This window comes from Pseudorasbora parva, chromosome 9 (genome assembly GCF_024679245.1).
Source record: "Pseudorasbora parva isolate DD20220531a chromosome 9, ASM2467924v1, whole genome shotgun sequence".
Lineage (NCBI taxonomy): Eukaryota > Metazoa > Chordata > Actinopteri > Cypriniformes > Gobionidae > Pseudorasbora > Pseudorasbora parva.
The window spans coordinates 6,453,697-6,477,513 of record NC_090180.1 but is presented as its reverse complement, the minus strand read 5'-3'; the positions used below and the strand labels follow the sequence as shown (position 1 = coordinate 6,477,513).

The 23,817-nt window shown below is 37.6% G+C and overlaps 2 protein-coding genes across 13 annotated transcripts in view; one reads left to right on the top strand and one right to left on the bottom strand.

Annotated features, from left to right (window-relative positions):
* c9h10orf67 (chromosome 9 C10orf67 homolog) overlaps window positions 1-23,817 on the bottom strand; it is a 54,519-nt gene that overhangs the window by 16,470 nt on the left and 14,232 nt on the right. For 2 of the 4 annotated variants that reach the window (XM_067453668.1, XM_067453669.1), the window contains exons 1-5: window positions 3,297-3,510; window positions 2,997-3,117; window positions 2,312-2,455; window positions 2,143-2,217; window positions 1,949-2,068 (exon numbers count right to left, since the gene is read on the bottom strand). In XM_067453668.1, the coding sequence (XP_067309769.1) occupies window positions 1,949-2,068; window positions 2,143-2,217; window positions 2,312-2,455; window positions 2,997-3,117; window positions 3,297-3,382 (546 nt within the window). In that variant the 5' untranslated portion in view covers window positions 3,383-3,510. Of the gene's footprint in view, window positions 1-1,948; window positions 2,069-2,142; window positions 2,218-2,311; window positions 2,456-2,598; window positions 2,760-2,996; window positions 3,118-3,296; window positions 3,511-23,817 lie in introns of those variants that run through there. The other 2 variants (XM_067453670.1, XM_067453671.1) reach the window with 2 other exon arrangements.
* LOC137090007 (sickle tail protein homolog) overlaps window positions 23,184-23,817 on the top strand; it is a 67,298-nt gene continuing 66,664 nt past the window's right edge. For all 9 annotated transcript variants that reach the window (XM_067453666.1, XM_067453658.1, XM_067453665.1 and 6 more), the window contains exon 1: window positions 23,184-23,414. In XM_067453666.1, coding sequence (XP_067309767.1) covers window positions 23,234-23,414 — 181 coding nt within the window. In that variant the 5' untranslated portion in view covers window positions 23,184-23,233. The remainder of the gene's footprint in view (window positions 23,415-23,817) is intronic.

Genomic DNA, 23,817 nt, shown 5'->3' with positions numbered 1-23,817 from the left:
AGGAGGTTCTGATTGCAATACGTTTATTTGACGTTTGATGATTTTTGTCACATGTGGGATAGTCATGGTGCCGTTTTAGTCACACAGAATAAATGCATCCATCTTGCATATGGTTGCCGGTTGCTTACTACAGATTTAATCCCAGAATAAAGAGCCATGTGTTATGAATGTGACTCCCCAAGTGTGACGGTCAGATGATGATGATGTACATGTCATGGACTAGAGGATTACTCTATCACTAATAGGAATGGACATCGATGCATCCAGCATGACAGAAATATTGTACTCAACGCAGGGTGGTCGCTTCATCCTTCCCTACCTGTTTCATTGTCATCATCTACGGCTGACTGTGAGGAAGTGGCGGAGATAGTAACGTATGGTTTAATTTATAGCCACTAAACCTCATTTTTCCTCCTCAAAGAGGAAAAAAATGATAATACTCCAAGGAGCATCTTCCTGCCCTGTCTGAACACCCCAACCTTTAACTCTGGCTCCACCATCTGCTGTAGTTACAGAACTACAGGTGATTAGCCATGCATCTCTCCTGTGGGTGTGAGAGTTCTCATTAGCACAATGAACAAAGCTCAACTCCGCCGAGCTGCACTCATTTGTTACACTTTGAGTGGCAGGTTTTGTATGGCCGTTCTCCCGGCCATCTGCCTACACAAGCAGCCGTTTTGGTTGGACAGAGCTCCGACGCTAAGAGTGAGAGATAACTCTCTCAGATGGAGGGAGAGGGGCTGCCTATTAAAAAGGCTAATAATAGACACCTCACTTATTGGCACCTGATAGCTCATTCATGTTGCATGAAAACCCCTTTTACAAGGGCATAAAGGTGAGTAATTGATTTCACTTTGTGGAAAGCAAGAACCTGCTTATTAGTGTATAGTCATGGGGCCGGGCCACTCCCAAGTGCACTTCAGGACATAATAGAGCAGGCCACTAAACAATAATTACCATCCTGCTGGTCAATATCAACACACGCTTGATGACATTTAAGCAATCATGAATCATATTGACATCATTAATGATAAATGCAGTGCTTTTAAGCAAAAGCTGCCCTCAAAAAAAAGAAAAATGGAGTACTGGCTGCTTGAAATTCAGCTTTGACTTCACAGGAATAAATAACATTCAAACATGTATTTAAATAGAAAACTTTTTTTGATGGCAAACTGGCAATCATATTTCCCAGTATTATTGTTTTTGCTCAAATAAATGCAGCCTTGGTGAGCATTAGAAACTTATTTCAAAAAATCTTACTGATCTTACTTTACGTGCAAACCAGTAAGCTGATAACTCAAAAATATCTGCTTATTTAAATAATCAGTTTTCCCCATTTACATGTAAACTGACAACGCAAGTAAACCTCTTCTACTTCTACTGCATGAGATGAGAAAAACATCTATACAATTTTCTGGGTCTTAAAAGAGTCTGCGTTTGTGATATATGTCCTTATTTCATGCAAAACGCTAGCTCGCTCTGTCTGGATGCGTTTAAATCTGCTCAAAGTTTGCATTTTTGTCACCTATCATACATGCGTACCTCAATAAGCCGACAGAAAGCAGGTTAATGCGTTTACATGCAGCGCAAAATAAGGGTAAGAGGCAAAAAACTACCTGTCGCGACTGGTTTATGCCGTTTATGACCTTACTGCGATAAAAGAAAACAGGTTACTGCGTTTACATGACTATGTTCATTGTCTGCTTATTAGGCATAATCGGCTTAAGAACGTGCATGTAAATGCCCCCACTGACCCCAACCTTTTGAACATTAGTGTATGCATTACATCATTTTGTGTTAACATTCACAACATTGTGTTCGTATTCCCGCATTGCTCTTACTGGCCCTTCTCCATTACTTCTTCGTGTAGATATTTATGCACATACAGGCCTATAGTTCAACAAATGAAACGCTATTGTTTCTGTGATGAATGACAGTGCGTCTGTACCTCATATTTCTTCAGCTGTTCACTTATACACTCAATCTTCAGGTTCTTCTCCTGAAGCTCATTCAGAAGGTCCTTTACTCTTCCGTCAGCATCACGAACCAGATCCGTGTCTTCCTTATTCTTTAAGAAATGCAATTAAGATTGTGAATTTTGTTAATATCTTTGTTGATGTTCCAAAATCACTAAAAGCTTACCTTATAGCTGGCCTTGACCACCTGCATAGCATCAGAGAGCTGCTGCTGATAGCTTCTCCGGAGAACTGATAATTTCTTAAAATAAAACAGACACCAAATTGAAGTGAAGATCAATGCAGTAGTAATGATCATTACAGAACACATTTTTTGATGATAGTTGAAGACAAACCTCGTTGTAGCAGTTTTCCAAATTCTTGACTTTATCATTCATCCTTGTATAAAGAGCATCCGATTCTTCCTGAAGTTTGGCCTCATACTGAAAACGTATTATTTTCAGTTTATTTTCTGTGTCTTCTTTTAACATGTGCATTTCCTGAGATAAAATCAAATATTTTAAAACTCATTACTTAACAAACATCTAGGAAATAAAAAATAAACTCCCAATTACAAATAAATGCATTTATTGTTGTGCTACAATATTGTAGAGAATATCACTGTGAGTGATGGAACTAGAACCTGCATTTAGCAGAGCGTTTATTCGGCTGAAAGCCTGCTAATCAATATGTTTAACTCTGCAGGCTAGAGGATTCCTTGTGAAGGCACTGTTCTTCACCACAAAGCCGCCATATGCCCTCTCAGCAGGAGACCTAGGCAGCCCACAGTGAGGCCACTCAGAGCTGAAGTTAGAAGAATCTTGAACTAATAAGATGAAAAGCCAGCAGCATGAATGAATGCACTGAGTATATCTAGCGGAATGCACTGACAAAGTATCAGCTTTCTGTGGGTCTTTTTTTTTTTTTTAGATGGCTGCAGATTGATTGATAGCTGACAGATTGCTTACTGATAAGTGCTATGAGCAGACTAAACTGACGATAGTAAGGGGTTGACTATTCATAAAGGTAGCAGATACACACCTTAATGAGATTTGCAGTGTCGGCAGCGAGAATCTTTATATTTGGCAGTTCTGATTCGTCCGTTTGGACACAGGCATCTTGTCCAAAAAAACCTGTCCTCAACTGATTGGACAGAGAATACCTGAAGAGGAAGACAGGTCGTGAGGTGAGGTGAAATTAAGTTCCTACCCTACCCTAGTGAAAAAATGCGGCATAGTTCACCAGAAAAACTTGCTGAAATTCAGTTGATATTGTGTCTGGTTGTCTTTCAGCAACTTTACAACGTGTTTGCAAGAGACAGTATTAACAACTACTTCTTACCGACGTATTTCCTCAATCTCTTGTGAAATCAGTGCCTCTCCGTCTTCATTCGCAATGCTGTTTATTCTCTTTTCGATAACGTCCATGATTCCAAAATACAGGGCATAAAATGCAATCGCGCAATACTTACAGATTTATGGTGCTGAAAACGGTTGCCGTAGCAACAGAAACTTAACAGGAAGCGAGCGACTCTCACAGCAACCTGACTGAGCCGTTTTTAGCTGGACTCTCATACTACTATGGATATGGAAGGTCGTTTTCATCACTGAATAAAAAATTTTTTTTTCTTCTTAGAATTGCGTGACCCAGGCCTAAACATGCAATTCTGAGGAAAAAGTCAGAATTGCTATAGCCTACGTTAAACCCGCAATTATTTTTGAAATAGTTTTATTCCGTGGCGGAAACAATCTTCCATATCCATAGTATATGAGAGTACTTTACTAGTCGTTTCCCATGATAAAAAAAAAAAACATGTTCTTTTTAATAATATTTACACGATGTTACAGTAAAAAAATACTTGCGTTTTTATATTAACGTGTTGTAAATAATTAAATTGTTATACTGGTATGTATGTTATTGGGTAATAGCTCAATTAATATTATGCCGGGGATGTCAAATCCATTTGTTTTAACAACGCTTTATTTTGTAAAAAAAAAAAAAAAAAAAAAAAAAAAATGCGCCAAGACTGCGCATGCGTAAGCTATTGAGGAGCGCACATGCGCAATATCCCTTTAAGTTTTAGGTAAAGGGATGGCAGACTGTCTAGTTATCTTATCACACGAAGGCTCTACTGCAGTGGTTCTCAAGCAGGGGGCCAAGCCCACTATGGGGTCACAAGCCTAAAATTATTCAATCGAGGTAAAAGTGAAAAGTCACCCTTTTCCCCTATTATTTCACCACAAAATGAATTGTTGTGGTCAATTAATTTACCTAGGCTATAAGTTGCTGTGCATATGTAACCACAGCTTAAGTGTCATGTAAAATGATGAATTTGTTGTCTCGTTGCACGGTAAGTGTTTACTAGTTTAGGACTAGTTCAGGGTAAAAAAGAAAAAGAAAAGAAAAGAAAAGAAATAGAAAAAGAAGGGCTTGAGACAAAATTGCTTTTAATATTGTGGGAACTAAATGGTTTAAATGGAACTGAACCTGCTCCACTTGTTAGCAGAACATATATTGACAAATGAAATTACAAGTGAAATTCTGAAGCCTTGATTAGCTCTAAACAGCTATCCTAATTCACCATGACAGCTGATGACTAGCTCTTTGTGTTTATTAAGCAATTCTAGTCAATTCCTATCTCAGACTGATGACAGACAATAGACAAATTAACTGTGTTTACCTCCTTAGTATATTTTAAGGGGGCTGTTGTGCACTTTCATGTCTCTAATCACAAAGCCCACTCTTCATTTTCAGACAAGGAAAAGTCTATTAAAATAGATTAGTCTGCCATAGTCTGTCTAGATGGCATAATCTCTTTGAGTCTGCTTAAACAGCATAATCCCTGATACTGAAATATACTCCCCTGCATGGTGTAAGCCCTACCCTCAGTGAAGCGGTCACAACAGCAGACTCTAGGTATGTCCCCTCCCCCTCAGAGACAGCGTTGCTTCTACTGTAAGAGTCTGCCCTGGGGCAAGCCAATATGGCCCTTTAATTAATCGGTGTAGTCCTCTCAGTTTAGTAAAGGGCAATTTTTGGCTCTGTTTTCACTGCATGGAGATTTCTGATGTTCATTTTAAGCAAAGCGGTTTGTTATTTATGCGGTTCCAAAAGAGAGCCCTTAGTAATGATCAATAATGTATGCATCATTAAGTATCAGTCAGGCGTAAAGTGAGAGCACACACTAATTAATGAGCCAAAATAAAAAAATTCAGTATATTCTTCTGTTTGATTTCAGCTCTCACATGGTATGATGTTGTATTGAAATGCTTGTTTGTACACAACTTTAAACTGATATTAATCATAATTAATCATATTAATCATGATGAGCAATGTAAAAACAATGAAATCTGCAAATTGTATCAAATATGTTTTTTCTATATCCTAATCTAAGTTTACTGAAAACATTTCAGAATTTTAGAGTGTAATGAATCTATTTTGTATTTGTTTCTCAATAGAATTGTTCTTTCTTTCTTTCTTATAAACTGTATGCAGGAGGACAGTCGCAGTGACGCCGCTGAACACATCGAGAGGATCCAGTCGATGTGTGAATGAGCATGAGGGAGAAGGTCGTTATGTCTCAGCTTTACTATGCATGTACTCGTCATTAATGTTAGTTATGCCACTGCTGGCTGCTGAGGTTTAATTGAACCATACAAGGTTAATTCTACAGTTAATAAACACGCAGTGTAAATTATACTGAACGCACCTAAACTACTAATCAGTTGATGTGAAGATTACTGATTTAATGGTTCATTGTGAATGTTGATATAAAAACTGTTCAACTTTATTGTATTTTTTTGTGATTTGTGATAAACGTATTTGATGCAGAGAAAATTACATTTATTTGGTAACACTTTAAAAAATCAACATTTACATAATGGTGAGTAATATAAATGCATTAAACTAAGTAATTCAAAATGTGAAAAGGACAGACATTATAAAATCTAATCAGTTACTTCATAACAGTAAATATTACAGATTTATACAATTGACTTGATATTTTCACAAAAGTGATTTTCCTTTTAAAATTGCATTTACTTAACTACTGTTAATAAATACAACCTGCTAAGTTAAATAGAATTAAGTAACATTTACTTAATGTCTTTGCAAATGTTACATTTATAATTAAGTACGTTTTACTTGATACTGGCAATTAAGTTGTACTTGATATCAAAGCAGTAACATTTACTAAGAAAAACAAAGTCCAAATTGTTACAATGATTTTATCAAGTAAATGCTACAAGTTGTTTTTATCAGAGCAGAAATGGAGGGTATATTTTTAAAGCCAAGTCAAGCAACAAATTCCGTAAGACATGGCCCACCAGCTGACAATGGAAATCAGTCTGAATTCATTTAGTCTGAACCAGCACACTGCAGAAGCCTTGGGGCCCCAGTGAGCCTGGCAGAGCTCTGCTGAAAGGGGTGTTGTCACACTACTCCATTCATGGGGACCATTCTGAGGAAGGAAGACTCAAACTAATCTAATAGAATGACTGGGGAAATGGGTGCTATCAAAAAGGACAACAAGATCATTATATTGGCCTATTGACACTAATTTATGCAAATTATTAAAATGCTTCGCAGATGTATTCATATTGCACATTTATAGATGTCAACATGACATTCGGCAACATAAATGGATAAATGATCCAGGCTCTCGTTAGTGTGCACGCAGGGGGTTCAGTTTCATGCGGCTTCTTTGGATTTGCCATGCTTGCATATGACAGCATTGTCATTGCAAACAGATCATTTTAAGATGATTTTATCTAATTTTCAATTCCGGTTGCAGATCGGACATCACTATTCTGGGGTGCATTTCACAAAACCATAGTGGCTAACCTGTTAGCAACTTAGTTGGTTGGCATGGGAAATGGTATGGTTTTGGGAATCACAAGGTCGCTTTTTGCTGCCCTCCACTGGTGAAAACGTCTCAACCCGTGAAGAGTTATTCTTGCAAATAAAAGCAAGAGACAGTTTTAAACAAATAAACAACAAAACAATCTTTTTAATTTACATTTATTTTTATACTTATATAAAAAAAATACAACTTAATTGTTGGCCATTTCGGAAACCTACAACACTAAGACTTTATAAAGAAAAGTAAAAAAAAATTTTGGGTTTTGTTTTGTGTCTACTTATAATTCTAACTCTTCATTAAACATACTTCCTAATTAAACTGTTACCAATATGGGTACAGAAGTAATCACAGTAATCCCCATATTTACTAAACTGTGGAAAATAGGTCAGTGGGCAGTCAGGTTTTTTTTTTTTTTTTGCCCCAGCAGTCAGAGATTGGCATGCTGCCAATTAATAATTTTTCATATTAAGATAGTTTCTCTCATTATCAACTGTAATTAATTGTTATCTATTATAAGCAGCAAAAGTAATATATTTTCTTTAATTTTGTTTGGAAAAAAAAGAACGACACAATTGTGAAAAATGTATTATGTAGGCATTTATTTAAAAATTTCTCTCTCTCTCTCTCTCTCTCTCTCTCTCTCTCTCTCTCTCTCTCTCTCTCTCTCTCTATATATATATATATATATATATATATATATATATATATGTTTAAAGATTATTTATTTGGAGGGTAATCTAATAAATCACTAAGCACCTACTGTGATTGGCCCATGTAATAATTATTAAAAACCACAACACATCAGACACACATTGGAGGGAAAAAAACAGACTTTGAATGAACCCCATGGGATCTAATCAGGGCCAGATTGTTTAGGAAACCAAAACGAGACATGGCAGCCCCCAGAGAACACACCATTGGGAGGGGGAAAACATGATATTAACAAATGGCCTCTGGTGACATAAGCTAAAGCTTCCCTTCTGAATAAACAGAGAAAATAATTAGTTAGAGTTGGCAGCATATGACACAGGTTAAAAATGGCATATGGCATAAGTTTGATTATTACTAATGGTTTAGTCTTACCCTGGAGAAAGTGAGAACAACTCTGACAGAACATATCTGCTGCTGTTTTATCTAATGCGTCTGATATTTAAAAAAGTATATATATTTTTTTTTTCTATAACTGTCTGTTTTCTCTAGAGGGCAGTAGCTGACCAGTCGTGACATCATTAAACTGAGACTGTTCATTCTCATGAAACTTCTCCCTGTACTTTTACCTTCATTTTGGTATCTAATGAGCTATATTTAATAATTATTATATTATTATACTATTATTAATTTGGTAGCAAAAGCATGATTTTAAATAACACAAACCTCAGAATAGGAGGCCTAACCGGATGCAATCTGACAGAATTATTTTACACATGAAAAAAAAAAAAATAATAATAATAATAATAATAATAATAATATATATATATATATATATATATATATATATATATATATATATATATATATATATATATATATATATATATATATATATATATATATATATATATATATTTAGCATTTAGAAAGGAATTTTAGGATGGTTTTATAGTAAGCCGAAGCAATACCACCACCATAAAACATCACAGATTAATTATACCAATAACACTAATACTATTCCCACCAATAATGGTATCACTTCTTTGATGATGATGATGATGATGATGATGATGATGATGATGATATCAAGGAACTGGCTTTTGTTAACCGGATATTAAAAAGGTCTAAAAGGATGGAAACAAGACGTGGCCCAGCCAGCCCCTGCTGGTAAATGTCATAATTACAACATTCTGGGGGGCAAACACATCTTTTTTGTTTGTATATAAAACACGCAAAGAAATTTGTTTTCCATGTAGGCATAACAGTGATTTTCAGAGGACTCTTAAATTGTGCAACTGCTATCGAAATGAAGGGGAATGCTAATGGATCGCTCTCACAAGTACCTTCTTGTAAAAGTTTGATGGAACAGGCCAGTGCATATAATTAGATAACAGTTTGATCTGTTTTTAATAACTCTACTGTAGCTGTGATTTAGGATGGACTATTGTAAACAGACCTTTACGATATCACAAATATTATAAGATCTGTCAAAATGTATATGCAACATTCATTTGTCCCACTGTGTGTTCTATGAGATGGAAGGTTCCAGTTCTGATATTTCTCAATTAATTCCCACCATCCCTCTGAGATTGTTTAATGAGATTGTTCATGCTCTTAAATCAAACCGTGCCAAGAACCTGCTCAAAGAGCTGATATCTGCTAAAACAAATGGCTTTTACACACAAAGGAGGTGCTTTGTCCTCTGCCAGTGGCTGCTTATGAGAACAATGTGCCAAGGTACATAACTGAAATGTTGCTCATCTATAGACACGAACAACTTCTGTCAACAAACTACAACTTTGGCAACTTTGGCTACAACTGTGAAAGACTCCACTGATGGTTCTAATTTAAGCCCAGACACAATAACATGGTGTGGGTTCAACTTTTAACTGTAGCTAATATCAATATCATTAGTATTATGGCTATTATTTAACAAAACACACAATGCGTCATGTTTTTTTCACTGCAAACGTTTTCACAATTGCAGATTCTTACTCAAGTTTTGTCTGACACTTTGTTATTATACTGACATAACCCCATTTTTAAAATGTACAAGTCATTTGTGATTACTAAATAAGTATTTTGTAAAAGAGAAATGTCAAGGCATATACATATTAGCACATAGGTGAGCAGCTGAGAATGTCTAAAAATAGTCATTCCGGAAATGTAGTTTTTTTTTTTTCATTAACGATTCTACAATTGACTATGTCGAGATGATCCTTCTGTCAATCGCCAGCTTATGTTTGACAGAACAGTGTGAGTCCTCTTTTTTCTTTTCTTTTTTGTCCAATGAACTTTGTGAGTCTGAAAAATTCCTTTAATGAGCACTGTTTGTAGGATGATCCAGTTCTGGATATGACGACCTTCAAAGACATACAAGCCACCATTCAGCTGCATTCATATGGACTGATTAATCCGAACTGCAGTCTCTCTCTCTACTCTGGACAGTTTTTATTTTATTTTGTTTTCTTATAAGAAACGTATCACAGTCTTTTCACGTTAATGATAGGTCACTATGCATGAGTCATTTTCAGTGATTAAATTAATAGTGTTTTCAACATGATTAAAATATTTGTCTCTCCTTCCCCCACAATCTGCTCTTACTGTAGCTTGTCTGTAACCACGTCTGTGGGAGAGAACATCAGACGCATGGATATTAATGCAGTCTGAGTAGGAGTAGACTTCAAAGGAAGAGATGAGGGTGGGGGAGAGTGACCTGGACTTGGTATTAGGGTCCAGTTAATTTAAAATGGACTTCTTTGGCTTCCTTCAGCACACAAGGCTCAACTCACTGACAGCCCACCTACAAACCAGCTCATGCAGTCACCACTAGCAGTATGTATGACACAATTGTGTAGCTAAAATCTTTTTTAAAATGTCCAGTGAGATTCCACTAAGGGATAATGCACATTAAATGGTAGTTTAGGCCTAATAATAATAATAACTATTTTATATAGCGCCTTTAAAGGTCCCGTTCTTTTTGTGATTCCATCTTTCAAACTTTAGTTAGCGTGTAATGTTGCTGTTAGAGCATAAATAATACCTGGAAAATTATAAAGCTTCAAGTTCAATGCCAAGCGAGATATTTTATTTAACAGAAGTTCCCTTTCAAAGCCTACAGCGAACTGCCGGTTTGGACTACAGCAGGAAGTGCAGGGATGTAATGGCGTCACTAGAACCATTTGTTGAATAACCCTCCGCCCACAAGAACACGCAAAATAGGGGGCGTGGTCTTGTTGCTCTTCCACGTGGAGAAGAGCGTGCATTCAGCTTGCATCTCCCCGTTATGGTAAGAGGCGGGACCTTTACGGGCAAAGTGCGCTAAGCTGCTGCCCAACAACACGGGAAGCGCTGGCCCAATCAGAACTCGCTACGTATTTTTGAAGGAGGGACTTCATAGAACAAGGAAATCATCAGTCCGTTTTTAGGACAGAGAAAACAGCTGTACAGATAAGTACATTGTGTGAAAAAAACTGTGTTTTTTTTACACGCGAAACATGCATATATTGCACACTGTAAACATAATCAAAGCTTCGAAAACACGCAAAGAAAGGGACCTTTAAAAGCAGCTTCTCAAAGCGCTGTACATAAGAATATAAAACCACGACAAAATATAACTATATATATATATATATATATATATATATATATATATATATATATATGTATATTGAATAAACAAAAAACAAAAATAAACATTAAACAAAACAAAATAACATTACATAAAAGCTACCCTAAAAAATAATGTTTTTAAACTGGATTTGAATATGTGCAACAATGTTGCATTTCGTATCAACAGGCAAGGAATTCCAGAGTTTAGGTGCAAGATTTGAAAAAGCCCTATCACCCAAAGATTTTAGGCGAGTTACACACCATATATAGGCTAAATATGTGGGAATGAAATATTGATTTGAACCTATAATCTTAGCTTATATTAGCTTCAGCTAAAAAACAAATTAGTCCATGACAATGTACCCATAAGTGACCATACAGGATACTATTGTAATACCACCATGGTTCAATCAGTTCATGTACTCTTTTTTTTCCAAGGCTCTAAAGTAATCAAAAATAAATCTGACTATTTGTCCAGGTGTGGTAATCATAGAACTCACAAAGACAAGGAATAAATATAATAATATACTATATATAATATAAGACACTGGAAAAAACACCACAAACATTAACCATAACTGACATCAAACTGAACCAAACAGGAAGTATTTATACACAAGGAAAATGAGGGAACTAAACAGGAACAGCTAGCCAAAGATAAACTAAATCTAAAGCTGCCTCGCTGCAAGTTAAGATTGGATTAGGGGTGACGTAGCCCTTCATACGGCCTGAGACGATTGGATAGACTCCAGCATCCCCGCCACCCTAGGACAAGTTGTTTGGAAAATAGATAGATTTATGGATAGACATAAGGTGGAATTGATCATTCAACTATCTACTATCAACTAACTTTCTCATTCCTCAAAATGTAGAAAACCATTTACATTATTGTTAATCCATTTATGATGAAAAAGCATAGAATATGCAAAAAAAATTCCTAGCATCCGTTTTCAGCATTGTAATATGTTTTGAACAGTCATGTCTCATTACTTTTTGTCTCCTAACAAGTGGTGTCCCAATAAGCGTGACGAAGGAAACATGCTGTGTATTATAAGCAAATCCAGTGTGCAGTCTTCCACTCTTACTCAGAGAAGTCAGAGTGGCCTATTTTTGACCATGACACAGCTACTGCATTTCATCCTGAGAGGAGATAATGAGGGCTCTATTTTATATCTTGTCTGTGGGTAAGAAGGTGACATTTATATTACTGTGGCTAATGGAGAAGAAACACAGAAAGGAGTGACACCGTCTCCTCCCTGGTGAACTCTGCTTGCCATTGTCCCCGTTCACAACACAACACTCGCTGGACTTTACTCAGCTCTGTCTCCATGGATGAGCTTTGAAAAAAAAAAAAAAAAAAAAGTAGGTCTGTAGCCCATACTTCCTTTCAACATCAATGTGCCTTCTTCCCTTCTACAAAGACACACACACACACACACACACACACACACACACACACACACACACACACACACACACACACACACACACACACACACACACACACACACACACTGTAAGAACAAAGATCAGTCAAGTGTGCATATGTGTGTGTACATACCCTTTGCAGGGGGGTGTACATACCCTTAGCAAAGGCAAACTAAATTAAGAGGAGGAAAACTCATTTCCTGATGACTTAGACAATCAGGGATGGAGAACTGGCCGTTCCCCTTAAACGAAGGAGAGGGTAAGAGCTCCAAGTCATCATGGTAGACTGGTTCAGATGTAAGGACAGGAAATAAGATGTGTATTTATGCATGTTTGCCTGAAATTGAATATATGCATAGGATGGTCAGAAGTCATTCAACCCTAAAGAAACCCGCAAATGATTTAATAAATCTGTAATTTGCCTAACTGAACTTCATAACTGTGCTGATGCCATTATGGCAATTTTTGTTTTGGTTAACCCACTCAGAATTTAAACATTATCAAGCAAACTGAAAAATAGTGTCTTGACCCTTCTCCAGAACTAGAACCATTTCTGTCAAGATGAAATGTTCATAAACCAAAGATTATACAAAAACAATATTATTGACAATTAAAGGTACAGAAAAATTGTTCAAAAGTAACATTTAAATAATGAAATAATACATAATCAATCATTGATTCACTCTAAACCTGTTATAAGTGTTTATACTTCAGACCTGTCGGGATGGTATTCGCAGGAACATTTCGTGGATGTATCTTCATATCCATAAATATGTTGCCCTGGCTACTTTAACTTATATATGGTATGGAAGTGGTATAAGTTAGTTGTCAGAAAACGCAAGTAATGTGGAGAGGAGCAGTTAAATCTTGAACTTTTTAGGAGAAAAGGAGAGTCTACTATCAAAAAGAGAACGAGAACTTGAGTCACAGAACTTGAGATCATTTCCATCTAAACAGGTTATATCTCTTATGCCTAGTAGTGAATGTTTTATGAGCATTATAGGCTAATTTCAATGTCTTTTATAGTTATAAAGACCATAAAACCATATTTATCTACACAGTAACCTAAGCACAACCAAAACCATGTTCTTCTGCAAAATTCATGGTTTTGTTTATTTATATAACATAATATATATAACATTTTATAATATATTACAAATATATGATATTTAAATACATAATATTACATTATAATATAGTGCTTTTTCATATTTTGCTGCCCATTGAAAATAGTTCCTAACAAAGCAACAGCAGAATTAGCTGCAGAAGTAGTTTTTTGTTGTTGCTGCAAACGGGTTGAGTGAATGAGTCAATAACTCACTCAAAACAACACCACTTGTTTTGTTTCTGAATAAATCCTTGTGTTTGAACCATAGACCGTAAAAAAATTGTATGACGTGGCTTCGTCTGGCTAAAGAAAAGTAAACCCGCTGGAGGTCTAAATATGGCGCTGACATCTTGCGCAGATTTGGGACAGAGTCTAGAGAGCAGGTAGAGCCGCGATATCAAAAGGCCGCCCACACTCTCGCGGATGCTGAACAATTCATTATATCAGTGTGAAATAAACAGTTATGGAAATGTAGAAATAAAAGCTAAGCTCCAATCTCCTCCCAAAAACCAGAAAAAAAGTATTTTGGTGCCTCAGTGTCAATCTCAGCACACACACACCCTTTTTATTAGCCTAGAAATCTAGACGCACCCTAGCGGCAGCAAATTTAATTTGCCCGCAAGTGTGGTCTAGCAACTCTCAATTCCTATCTGAGCTGTATTCCTCAGAATCTGGACGGCCCAATCACATCGTGTAGGTAGGCTAAAGAGTCGGCGGGCGGGGCCATAATGACGACGGCCGAGTTGCGTTTGCGTGCTTCTAGTAACACAGTCTTCTAGTAAACACAGAAACTGGCGAACGGCGGCGGTCTTTCGAATCAGCTCTGCCCGCGCCTCCGGAAGACTTGGAGTTAAGCTTTCCTCTGAGAAAAGAACAAAGAGCGGCACTGAAGTCATTCTTAAAAAGGGAAGATGTGTTCGGAGTTTAGCCGACCGGATACGGCGAATGTTTAATCAGTCAGCGAGCTCCCCTTCACCGTTGTTGCTCCGGTTGGTGTACCGCTATCCTATCGCGTGCAGAGGGAGTTTGAAAGACAACCGTTTATCGGTTGAGTTTCCAGACCAAACATCTTGATGTGGGTCTGGCTTGTCAGGCTACCTTTTTATAGCATCCCGTAACGAACTAAAAAACGAACACTTAAAATGACATCAGCGTGATAAAAACTGCCTAAAATGATGGAAACCAACTTTGTGAAAAAATAATATGAAGTGTAACTTAATTGTTTACCGGTAGATTGTCTCTCGTCCATTAGAATACACAGAGGGGCGGGGTTAGGAGCTATACTGGGACCAACCACCTGGGGGCGATCGAGATGCTTTGGCTTCGAGTGTGGCAGGATTGGTTTGAGGGTGCTTTCACACTTGGTTCGATTGCCTGGACCGAACCCCAGTTCGATTGTTCCCTCTTCCCCCTGCCCCCGCTGGTCTGTGTTCATATTATATTATTTGGGTCCGAACCGGGGTTCATTTACGTCATCAAAGCAGCAGCTGTTTACTCGGCTGCATAGTAACGACAGCGAGTGTGAAGGCGGCGAAATGCATAATGTTGCTTCCGTCACTTTTATATTTTTGTTTTTGAACCATTTGTTTTGTTACCAAAGCTTATGTGCGTAATGGCAATTGCCTCTATCTGCCGCGAATGCACTGCAAATGCTCTAAAGAACGCAGAAGACGAGCAGAGATGAGATCTACAGCTCTCTGCTAGCAGTATGTCAGTGACGCTCGTCAGGTAAATGAGTGAAACACAAAACACACATTATTATCAACTCATATGTCATTAATAGCGGTTCACTTCTGCGATTCAGTACGATTACGTTCACATTGGCAGAGAACCTTACCGGAGTTCACATGAACCAAACCCAAGACCACCTATTTAAAGCTACACTGTGTGATATTTTCCCCATCTAGTGGTAAAAAGGTATATGACCATCCAGTGAATAATAGTTTCTGTTCCTCTCAATTCTGATTTCGTTTTAACTCCTACGGTGGCCGATTTAGTCCAAGATTAACATGGCAATCCCCCTATTCACATTTGACACGGTGCCATCGACTGTTAAAACATGTAAGGCGAAGCTTGAATTTATGGGTATGTCCCTCTTTGGCTAATGTACTTTCAAGATGGAGGGGCAACATGGCGACCAGCATTCGAACCCCTCACCCGTATGTATTTTCAATGGCATATTATAAACTTACGAAAATACTTTATTACTTGAAAGAAGTAAATATACATTAATGAGCACATATATTTTTGAAAGAACTAAGTGTTTTTAGCTAAGAATAAACTACAAAAGTTACACAGTGTAGCTTTAAGTGGACTCGGGTACAGTTTGCGGGTGCACACCCGAGTTCGGAAGACCTCGTTCACATCATCCAAATGAACCAAACTCTGACGTCAATCGAACCCGGGCGCGCACCAAAAGTGCTAGTGTGAAAGCACCCTTAATCTGTTTTAGAGTATTTAAAAAATGATGATTTAACAACTCATTCATAAAGACAGTCACTTGTTGCCACCTACTGGCGTAACAATGTACTCTTCAGAAACAATATACGATAAAATTATTTAGTCAGGGTTTACAGAGAGGTTGTGCACCATAAATAATATATTTTAAAGAGAAAATGCAATGTGGTCAATGTCTCTATGAACTCTTTCTAACCCGCATGGTAAATAATACAATTAAACACCAGTTTTTGCTCTCATGTGACAGCAGAGTTGATAGGTAGTCTGTTCAGGCAAGACTGCTGAATGTGTACTTTTGAGCTCCGAATGCTGTTGACTGGCTAAAGAGTCAAACTGTCATGAGATGAGAATACACCTAAACTTTAGGCTTGGATCCTGTGTTCCTATGTGTCTGTTAGCGTTCATTCTTTAGACCTCAGGCCTGCTCTCATGTGAACTGAGGGTGTGCTGAAAATAAACACCTATTAAAGCCATTTTATTCCTGTTCTTCAGAGAACCATGACAGCATAAACTCCCTGGACCAAGTGCTTGTGAGATATTTTTGGCACAGATTAGACCACAGTAACCCATGACAGACAAAAATATGCCGGAGGGGGCAGGAAGACATGGGCATCGTCTAATTGTTGTGACGACAGGATACTTTGGTGCATCCGTAGGTTGAGTTTAGCACATGTATTATTGCTATCACAGAAGGGGATGTGGACTGTCTTCTTTTAATCTGAGAAACAAGACACTGTGTGGCTGCAGGCCCTGTTTGATGTGAAATATCCATGATACGCTTTAGTTGGATGTCCTATTACACACCAGAAATGTTTGCTTTTGGCCACAATGTTCTTATCCTCTTTAAAAAAAAAATCTCTAAATCCTTCTGCAGCTATTAGCTAGACTGAATCCCAAATATGTTGTGTGTTGCTGTTGGACTCTCAAAGTATTCGTCCATACATGATTTTTGAGTTAATACTAGCTAAAAAAAATATTGTAATAACTAATAATTAATTTTAACCCAACATTTTTTTGTTTAAGTCGAAGATTTTAATTCAAATAATTAAAAAAAACTTTCATGCAACATGTGACTTGGTAACAACTAAAGTTTTATAAAAAGTCACCATCTTGATCTAAAAAGTAATCTTTTGCATACAAACAGTAAAATATTTGGAGAAAATATACTATTTAAGCTAAAATTATTGGAAAATACACTGAAAAAAAGATTGGTGTATATAGAAACTATTTTCACTTAGCCTGAAAAGCCAGACCCACATCAAGATGTTAGGTCAGAATCTCGGGACATGTGGTCTTCACCTCACAGCCAGTGGAAAATAGGACTCGGGTAGAAATCATGTTTATGGATGCGGTTATTAATGTTACTGTAGTGTGAAGCAGAGCAGGACCGAGTGTTGTTGAGCTTAGCAAGGCCGCTGGAGCGTTTTTTGTGCAACACGTGGGTTCACTCCTCCCATGTCTCTCGCTCGTCTACCTCGCCACAACATGGCTCGTGTGCAGCGGGACTTTTATTATGATGGGACGCAGTCGCTGGCGTCATTTCCGCTTTTTATGAGGTAACGCAGCTCTGTTTATCATATTAGATACATCTGAGTGTGTTTAAAATGATGTTATGACATTACTCTGTGCATTCGCTCGATGGCTGCTGTGACACTTGTTCACACTAGGGATGGCTCGATACCACAATTTTGGCTTCGGTACGGTACCACAATCTAATACCGAAATACCGATATTAAATCGATACCAAAAGGTCTGATATTAGCGCGGGTTTATTACACGCGAATGAGAACAATTATGCACGTTTTGAGTTTATAAAGTGGGAAATTACCACAAATGTTTATTAGTAAATTAATTAGCAAAGCTTATCACATCAAATCAGTCATTTGAAAACTTTCTTGTGAGAAATAATTTCAGCAAAAATCTCTCAAAATTAGCAAATTGCTTCTGGTTTCAAAAGACATCGCACTACACTAAAGCAATCTGCATAATCCGATTCAACATTTCACGCTCGTCTCGGGATGGAGAACGGAAATCATTTGAACACGCAAGAGATTTTATAGCATTTCGTAAGTTACAGGAGATATGAGCTCATACGACACACACACACACACACACACACACACACACACACACACACACACACACCTGTCACTTAGTCACGCTCGCACATTACACATTGTTTCCTTAAACAGTTAAATACACAGAATTATGTACAAATGTCCGTCTTTAGTGAGTATTCACATAAACACAGGCGGTTGTGTCTAACGCGAATGTAAATAGTGCAATAGTACGCGTGCAAATATAATGAGATCTAAATGTCATTGGTTGAAACAAACGCTGGAGATTGTGATATTCGATCTTAAGTTAGGCTGTGTGTGTGCGTTGATCAGTGTTAAAAGAAAATAAATGTCTAAATGAGATGGTTTGAACTATTCACTGACCTGTCGATGTCTTAAGAAGTCTTAAAGTCAGGATAGTGACAGATGCTTCTTGGCTAGGTTTGATGGTTCTTCATCAGTTTTATAAGCAAAGTCATTACAAATGTCACTTCTACTCCTCTCTTTATTAATTCGTTTTGGGCATCTTGAGTGAGATTCAACTGCTTTATCCATTTTGTCCGTCTATGTTGTTGTCACATTTGCCGGTTGTTTCGGGTCAGTTTGGGTAGAGCGCTGCCATCTAGCGGTGAACTTCGGAAAAGCAGCATATACCGAAATGTGCCAAATCATGATATCGTACCGTTTTAAATAAAATATATACCGGTATTTTTCCAGTACCGGTATATCGCGCATCCCTAGTTCACACTGCTAAGAGTAAAGAGTTTCTGCAGAATGGGTAACGCAGATATGACGCAATTGACAGGCGACTCCCTCAGACGCTATGCTCAGACGTCCCGGCTCCTTGGTTAAAATAGCATTTTTCTCACAATTTACAAATAGTTCGAAAAATTTGGCAACTGAACAAAATATATAACACTGGCCTAGTGGTTTTTGGATATTTTACTGCAAAAATACTACATAGTGCACCTTTATACTTCTGCGTCTTTGTCCGCGTTGATATGTAGAGGGAGCACGTGTATCCCTGAGGGAGGGGTTCTGGCAGACCAATCACAGAGCTTGCGGTCCGCATAGAAATGACTGGTTGTTAAATTTCTGGCGAGGTGCACGTCAGGATATGCCGTAGGCTACTTGTGCAACACACAGCCTACGAGGACGTAGCTACGGCGTACACTCAACGCAGAAGTATAAATTGGGCTTTAGGCACATGTGCACAAAAGCTGAAAAGAACCAGCTGAAACTGCCTCACTGTGGGCGATTAAGAACGCTTTGGCAAAGCACCATTTTTCTTCAGTTGAAAGACTTTTTGCTTGTTATCGGCAGAAGTTTTACTAGTATCTCATTTCACTGATAGTTTGTTTCGGAATCGATTCTATATAAAAAAGCGAATTATTTGCTCTGGCTCTTGTTTTAAATAATTTTGTTCCAGTTATTATGCTGCTTGTTTTCATCGGTTGACATGGTACAAGCAGAATGTAGCAGTTGGTCGTGTTGTATTTGACCCGCCCCTCCTCTTGTGATTGGACGGCAGGGTGAAAAGCGACATTCTTCAACTCGGTGACCAGTAAAAAAAAAAAATGCAGAACGCTTTTTACTCATCCTCATATGCAGCATCCTAGAATGCTATTATGATAGGGTATACTAGTGAATTATCTTACTACATACTAAAGAGCACTCAAAGACTAAGAATATATACTGTACTCTTATTGGTGCCAAAACAGCACAGTGGTTAGTACAGCACACAATTCAAATGCACAGAATATTAATAAGTGTATAAATATCTCACTGCGTGCATATATATATATAAACTCTTATAATTCTTGAGTTCTACACTGAATTATTGTAGTTCCAATAAAAGCAGATAGTTTTTGTAAAGATCATCTCATTCTTCAGGCTTTGCAGCAGAATCAGCAATCACATCCCTCTTCTCTGTCCCCTGTTCTGGTTAGTTTAGAGTCACTCCAGAGGGGAATGGGAGAGACTAATAGCCTTAGTGGGGGAATGCTTTCTTTGCAGCAAAGAAGTATAGCCTATTTGAGTTGCTGTTGTTTTTTCTTATAGCTGCATTTTCTTTTTCTTTTAATTTAAGTCTTCACTGACCAGTGCTGGAATGTGTCATTATTAAATAGCGAGACAGTTACCCAGTTAGCTTCAAAATAATGTTGCCCCCTCAGCTCAAGATTCATAGTAACATGATCCAGATGGCAGACTTACGTCAACATAACATGAGTGAGAAAATCAGTTTATAACCTTCTATCTTGGATGTGTGAAGATGTTAAAAAAGTTCAACATGAGGTGTAAACGAGAGTCAGTGTCACATTACCTTCCATTATATTTCTGGGTACACATTAACAAAAAAATATTTAGAATGCTAAAATAAATACTCCAAAATGGGAATCTGTGCACCTCTTTTGTATAGTGGTCCTATTGTTCACATTGCTCTCATTTTAACCTTATTAGATTTTTAAAGGGATCAACAATTCTAAATAACGATTAATCGAATGTAAGATTTATTTTCAACACCATAAATCAGCCTCTTTTAAGTGTGAGGAACTGTTTGTCAGATACAGTCCAAAATATATGTCTTAATAAAAATGTCATGGCCGTTGAGAATTGTTCTCAGCTAAAATAAATGTTATAAATGCAGCAGAAGATACCAGTTATTACACTCTTTAGTGTAAAACTTAATTTAGAAATTATAAATTGATCATTAACAGAGTGACAACTTAATTATTAAAGACATTACAGATATGCTTATAAATCAAGAATAAATATTTACAGCTATATTTATAAACTACTTGCTATTATTAATGCTTCATAAATAATGAATAAACTATTTACTAATGTTTAACTAATGACTTATATAATGGTGAGTTATTATAAAGTGTTACCGAACCTTTAATATCCAAAGAACCTTTACATTGCACAAAGGGTTCTTTGTAGTGTAGACAGGTTCTTTAGACTACAAAATGGTCAGAAAAGAATGTTTTTTAAAAGAACCTTTTCACAAAATGGTTCTTCTTCCTGGCACCTTAATTTTTAAAGTTGCCCTAGAATAAAAAAATTGAAGTAACCGTTTCCATAGTTAAATAACAAGAGTTCAGTACATGAACATCACATACAGTCTCAAACACCATTGCCTCCACCTTCATATGTAAATTTTGTTTGTGATTCTCAACGGCAACTGTGAATCAATCGCTGGGGATCATTAATATGTATGCCCCCAACATTTGCATGCCAGTCAATGTTCATTGTCAGGCAGAACTGACGGAGCCGAATCATCGGGAGTTCAGGTATACATGTGCCACGCGAGGATAGCGAAAACAGCAGATCATGGAAATAAATGTTATGATCCAGGCTGTGCAGGGGATGTGAGGACTTTTCATACCCTTCCCACAGATAAAAAATGTCAACAGTCATGGTTGATGTTTATTTTACAATCGGATACCGCAACAATTTAATTCAAAGTTGTTTGTTTGCTCGGCCCATTTCACCACAGACAGTTTTTTCTAACCTGGACAATATCAAGCAGGATTCGCTCAGCGTCTAAAACTGAAGAAGGGGCTGATTCCAACCATATTCCTGCAAGCAGAAAGTAGTGATTTTATCCACGTCTTGGCTTTCAAACCCATTTCTGATTAAATTGAAAGTTTATTGAGAACTGCTAGACGACACTCACGGCAAATTAGATTTGCTGCCGATAGGGTGCGTCTAGATTTCTAGGCTAACCTTCTCCACCACCTAAGTTGAAACGATAGTCATTTGACATGGCGTCTAGTTAATTTGTTAAATAAATATACATTTTTAAAAACTGAAGTATGATTATTTTGCAGCGACCAGCGGGTGAGTAGTAAACATGACACTGACTATTTTAGGTGGCTTCTACATTACTTTGTTTGGCTAAATAAATCAGCTTTTGAATCAGTACTCTACAGTCAAACTGTAACGTTACTGTACAAACAACATATTTACGAGCTACCGAGTTCAGTTCGTGAATCAAAGTTAAGAAGCTATCATTTTCATCATTGTCATGACGGATGGTATAGATGTGTTAGCTGTCATTGAGCTGTGCAGTGAAACAGCCAATCAGAGCAGAACTCTGCAGAACTCTGGACCTGTAAAACTGTATCTGGACAATTTTTGACCGTAAAATAAGCCACATTAGATATCCCACATAGAATAAACCACATAGATATCTCTATTTAGATATCAGAGAACAATTTAAAATATTGTTTTAAATCATTCTAGGGCACCTGTAAGAGTTTAGTTATGAAAACCTGTTGTACATTTAATCTGATTCAGCTTGAGAAAAAAAAACAGACATGCAGGTACAAAAAAAACACTGGAGAACATGATCGTTGGGTTTTACTATAAACTTTTCTCTTATATGCTTATTCTAATAGAATTTGAAAACCGACATACTGTATGAGAATTAGGTGAGGAGGGAGGTTACAATAGCTCCTAGCCTATCACAACCATGCATATGGGAGTAAATCTCTCTCCCCCCTCTCTCGCTCTCTCTCTCTCTCTCTCTCTCTCTGCACGAATGTGACTTAGCTGTGCCTCTGGTCTGCATGCACAGCAGTAGGAAAGCAACTGACAGACAGTGATCATCTCTGCTGCCTCCCTGGTTAAATCTGCATGGCGACTTAACAGAGATTACATCTGCATTAAGAGCACTGTGTTTCACCAGCAACTACACAAGTAGATTAGAGCCTGATGCTTGCCCCGTGCTGGATTATTAGGAGGATCATTTCTCCAAAGCAGGACAAGTGATTAGACATCAGCATGCTGTGCGTTTCTGCATAGCGAGAGAGTTTATCAACCTTAGTTTTTCAAGCATTCAGTCGTGTCTTCACTGTGGTGCCTCAAGCTGAGCATACGATGGTCTCCAAGGACTCCTCAAATACTTCAACTGGTTCCACTTTACAGTATCCGTCAGAGCAAGAATGAATTTTATAGGAGAACAACAGCAAATAAATTAGTTGGATGTCAGGTTATCTGCAAAGTTTGGACAGGTGAAGGTGTGTGTAGTTTCAGAGAGAGAGGAGAACATTTTTTTGAAAAAATCCCTCACGAAAGTGCTTAAGAAGAACCTGGAGAGATGTCCAAACCTTCACGTCTGGTCAAACCCTCCAAGCAGTCCCGAAAGGAGCCTCCAGGGAACCGTTCACACATGCTGGTCGTCGGGGAGAGGTTGATGAGGGCTGGCAGTGAGGGCAACCTTTTGAGATCCAAATCACCCCAGAAGTCTTCTGCCACCAATCCAGTGGGTTCCAGTACAGGTATTACCTCTTCATAAATCTTAATGGTGATTTTATTGATTAAGTGTGTGTATATGTCTCACTACAAAATGTTAGACATATGACAATGCACACATAGAGACAATTACATTTCCGCCTTTAGTTTAGATCTGCCCGTCTGAGGAGCTATTGTACGGTATTCCTGACTACATCACATGAGTGCGCTTGTATAGTTTGACTGATGCCCTCTATATGAGGGGATTTGGACAGGGCTTTAACCCTCACTGTTCACTCTGCTGATTAGTTACATTCCCCATCATCAAATTCTCTCACATCACTTGATCTCATTGGTGCTAATCAAACAAGTCACTCTCAGCTAGATTCACTGAGAGTTACTCACATTTTTAAAAAGTGACTGAATATGTAGATGAACACAGCTATATTT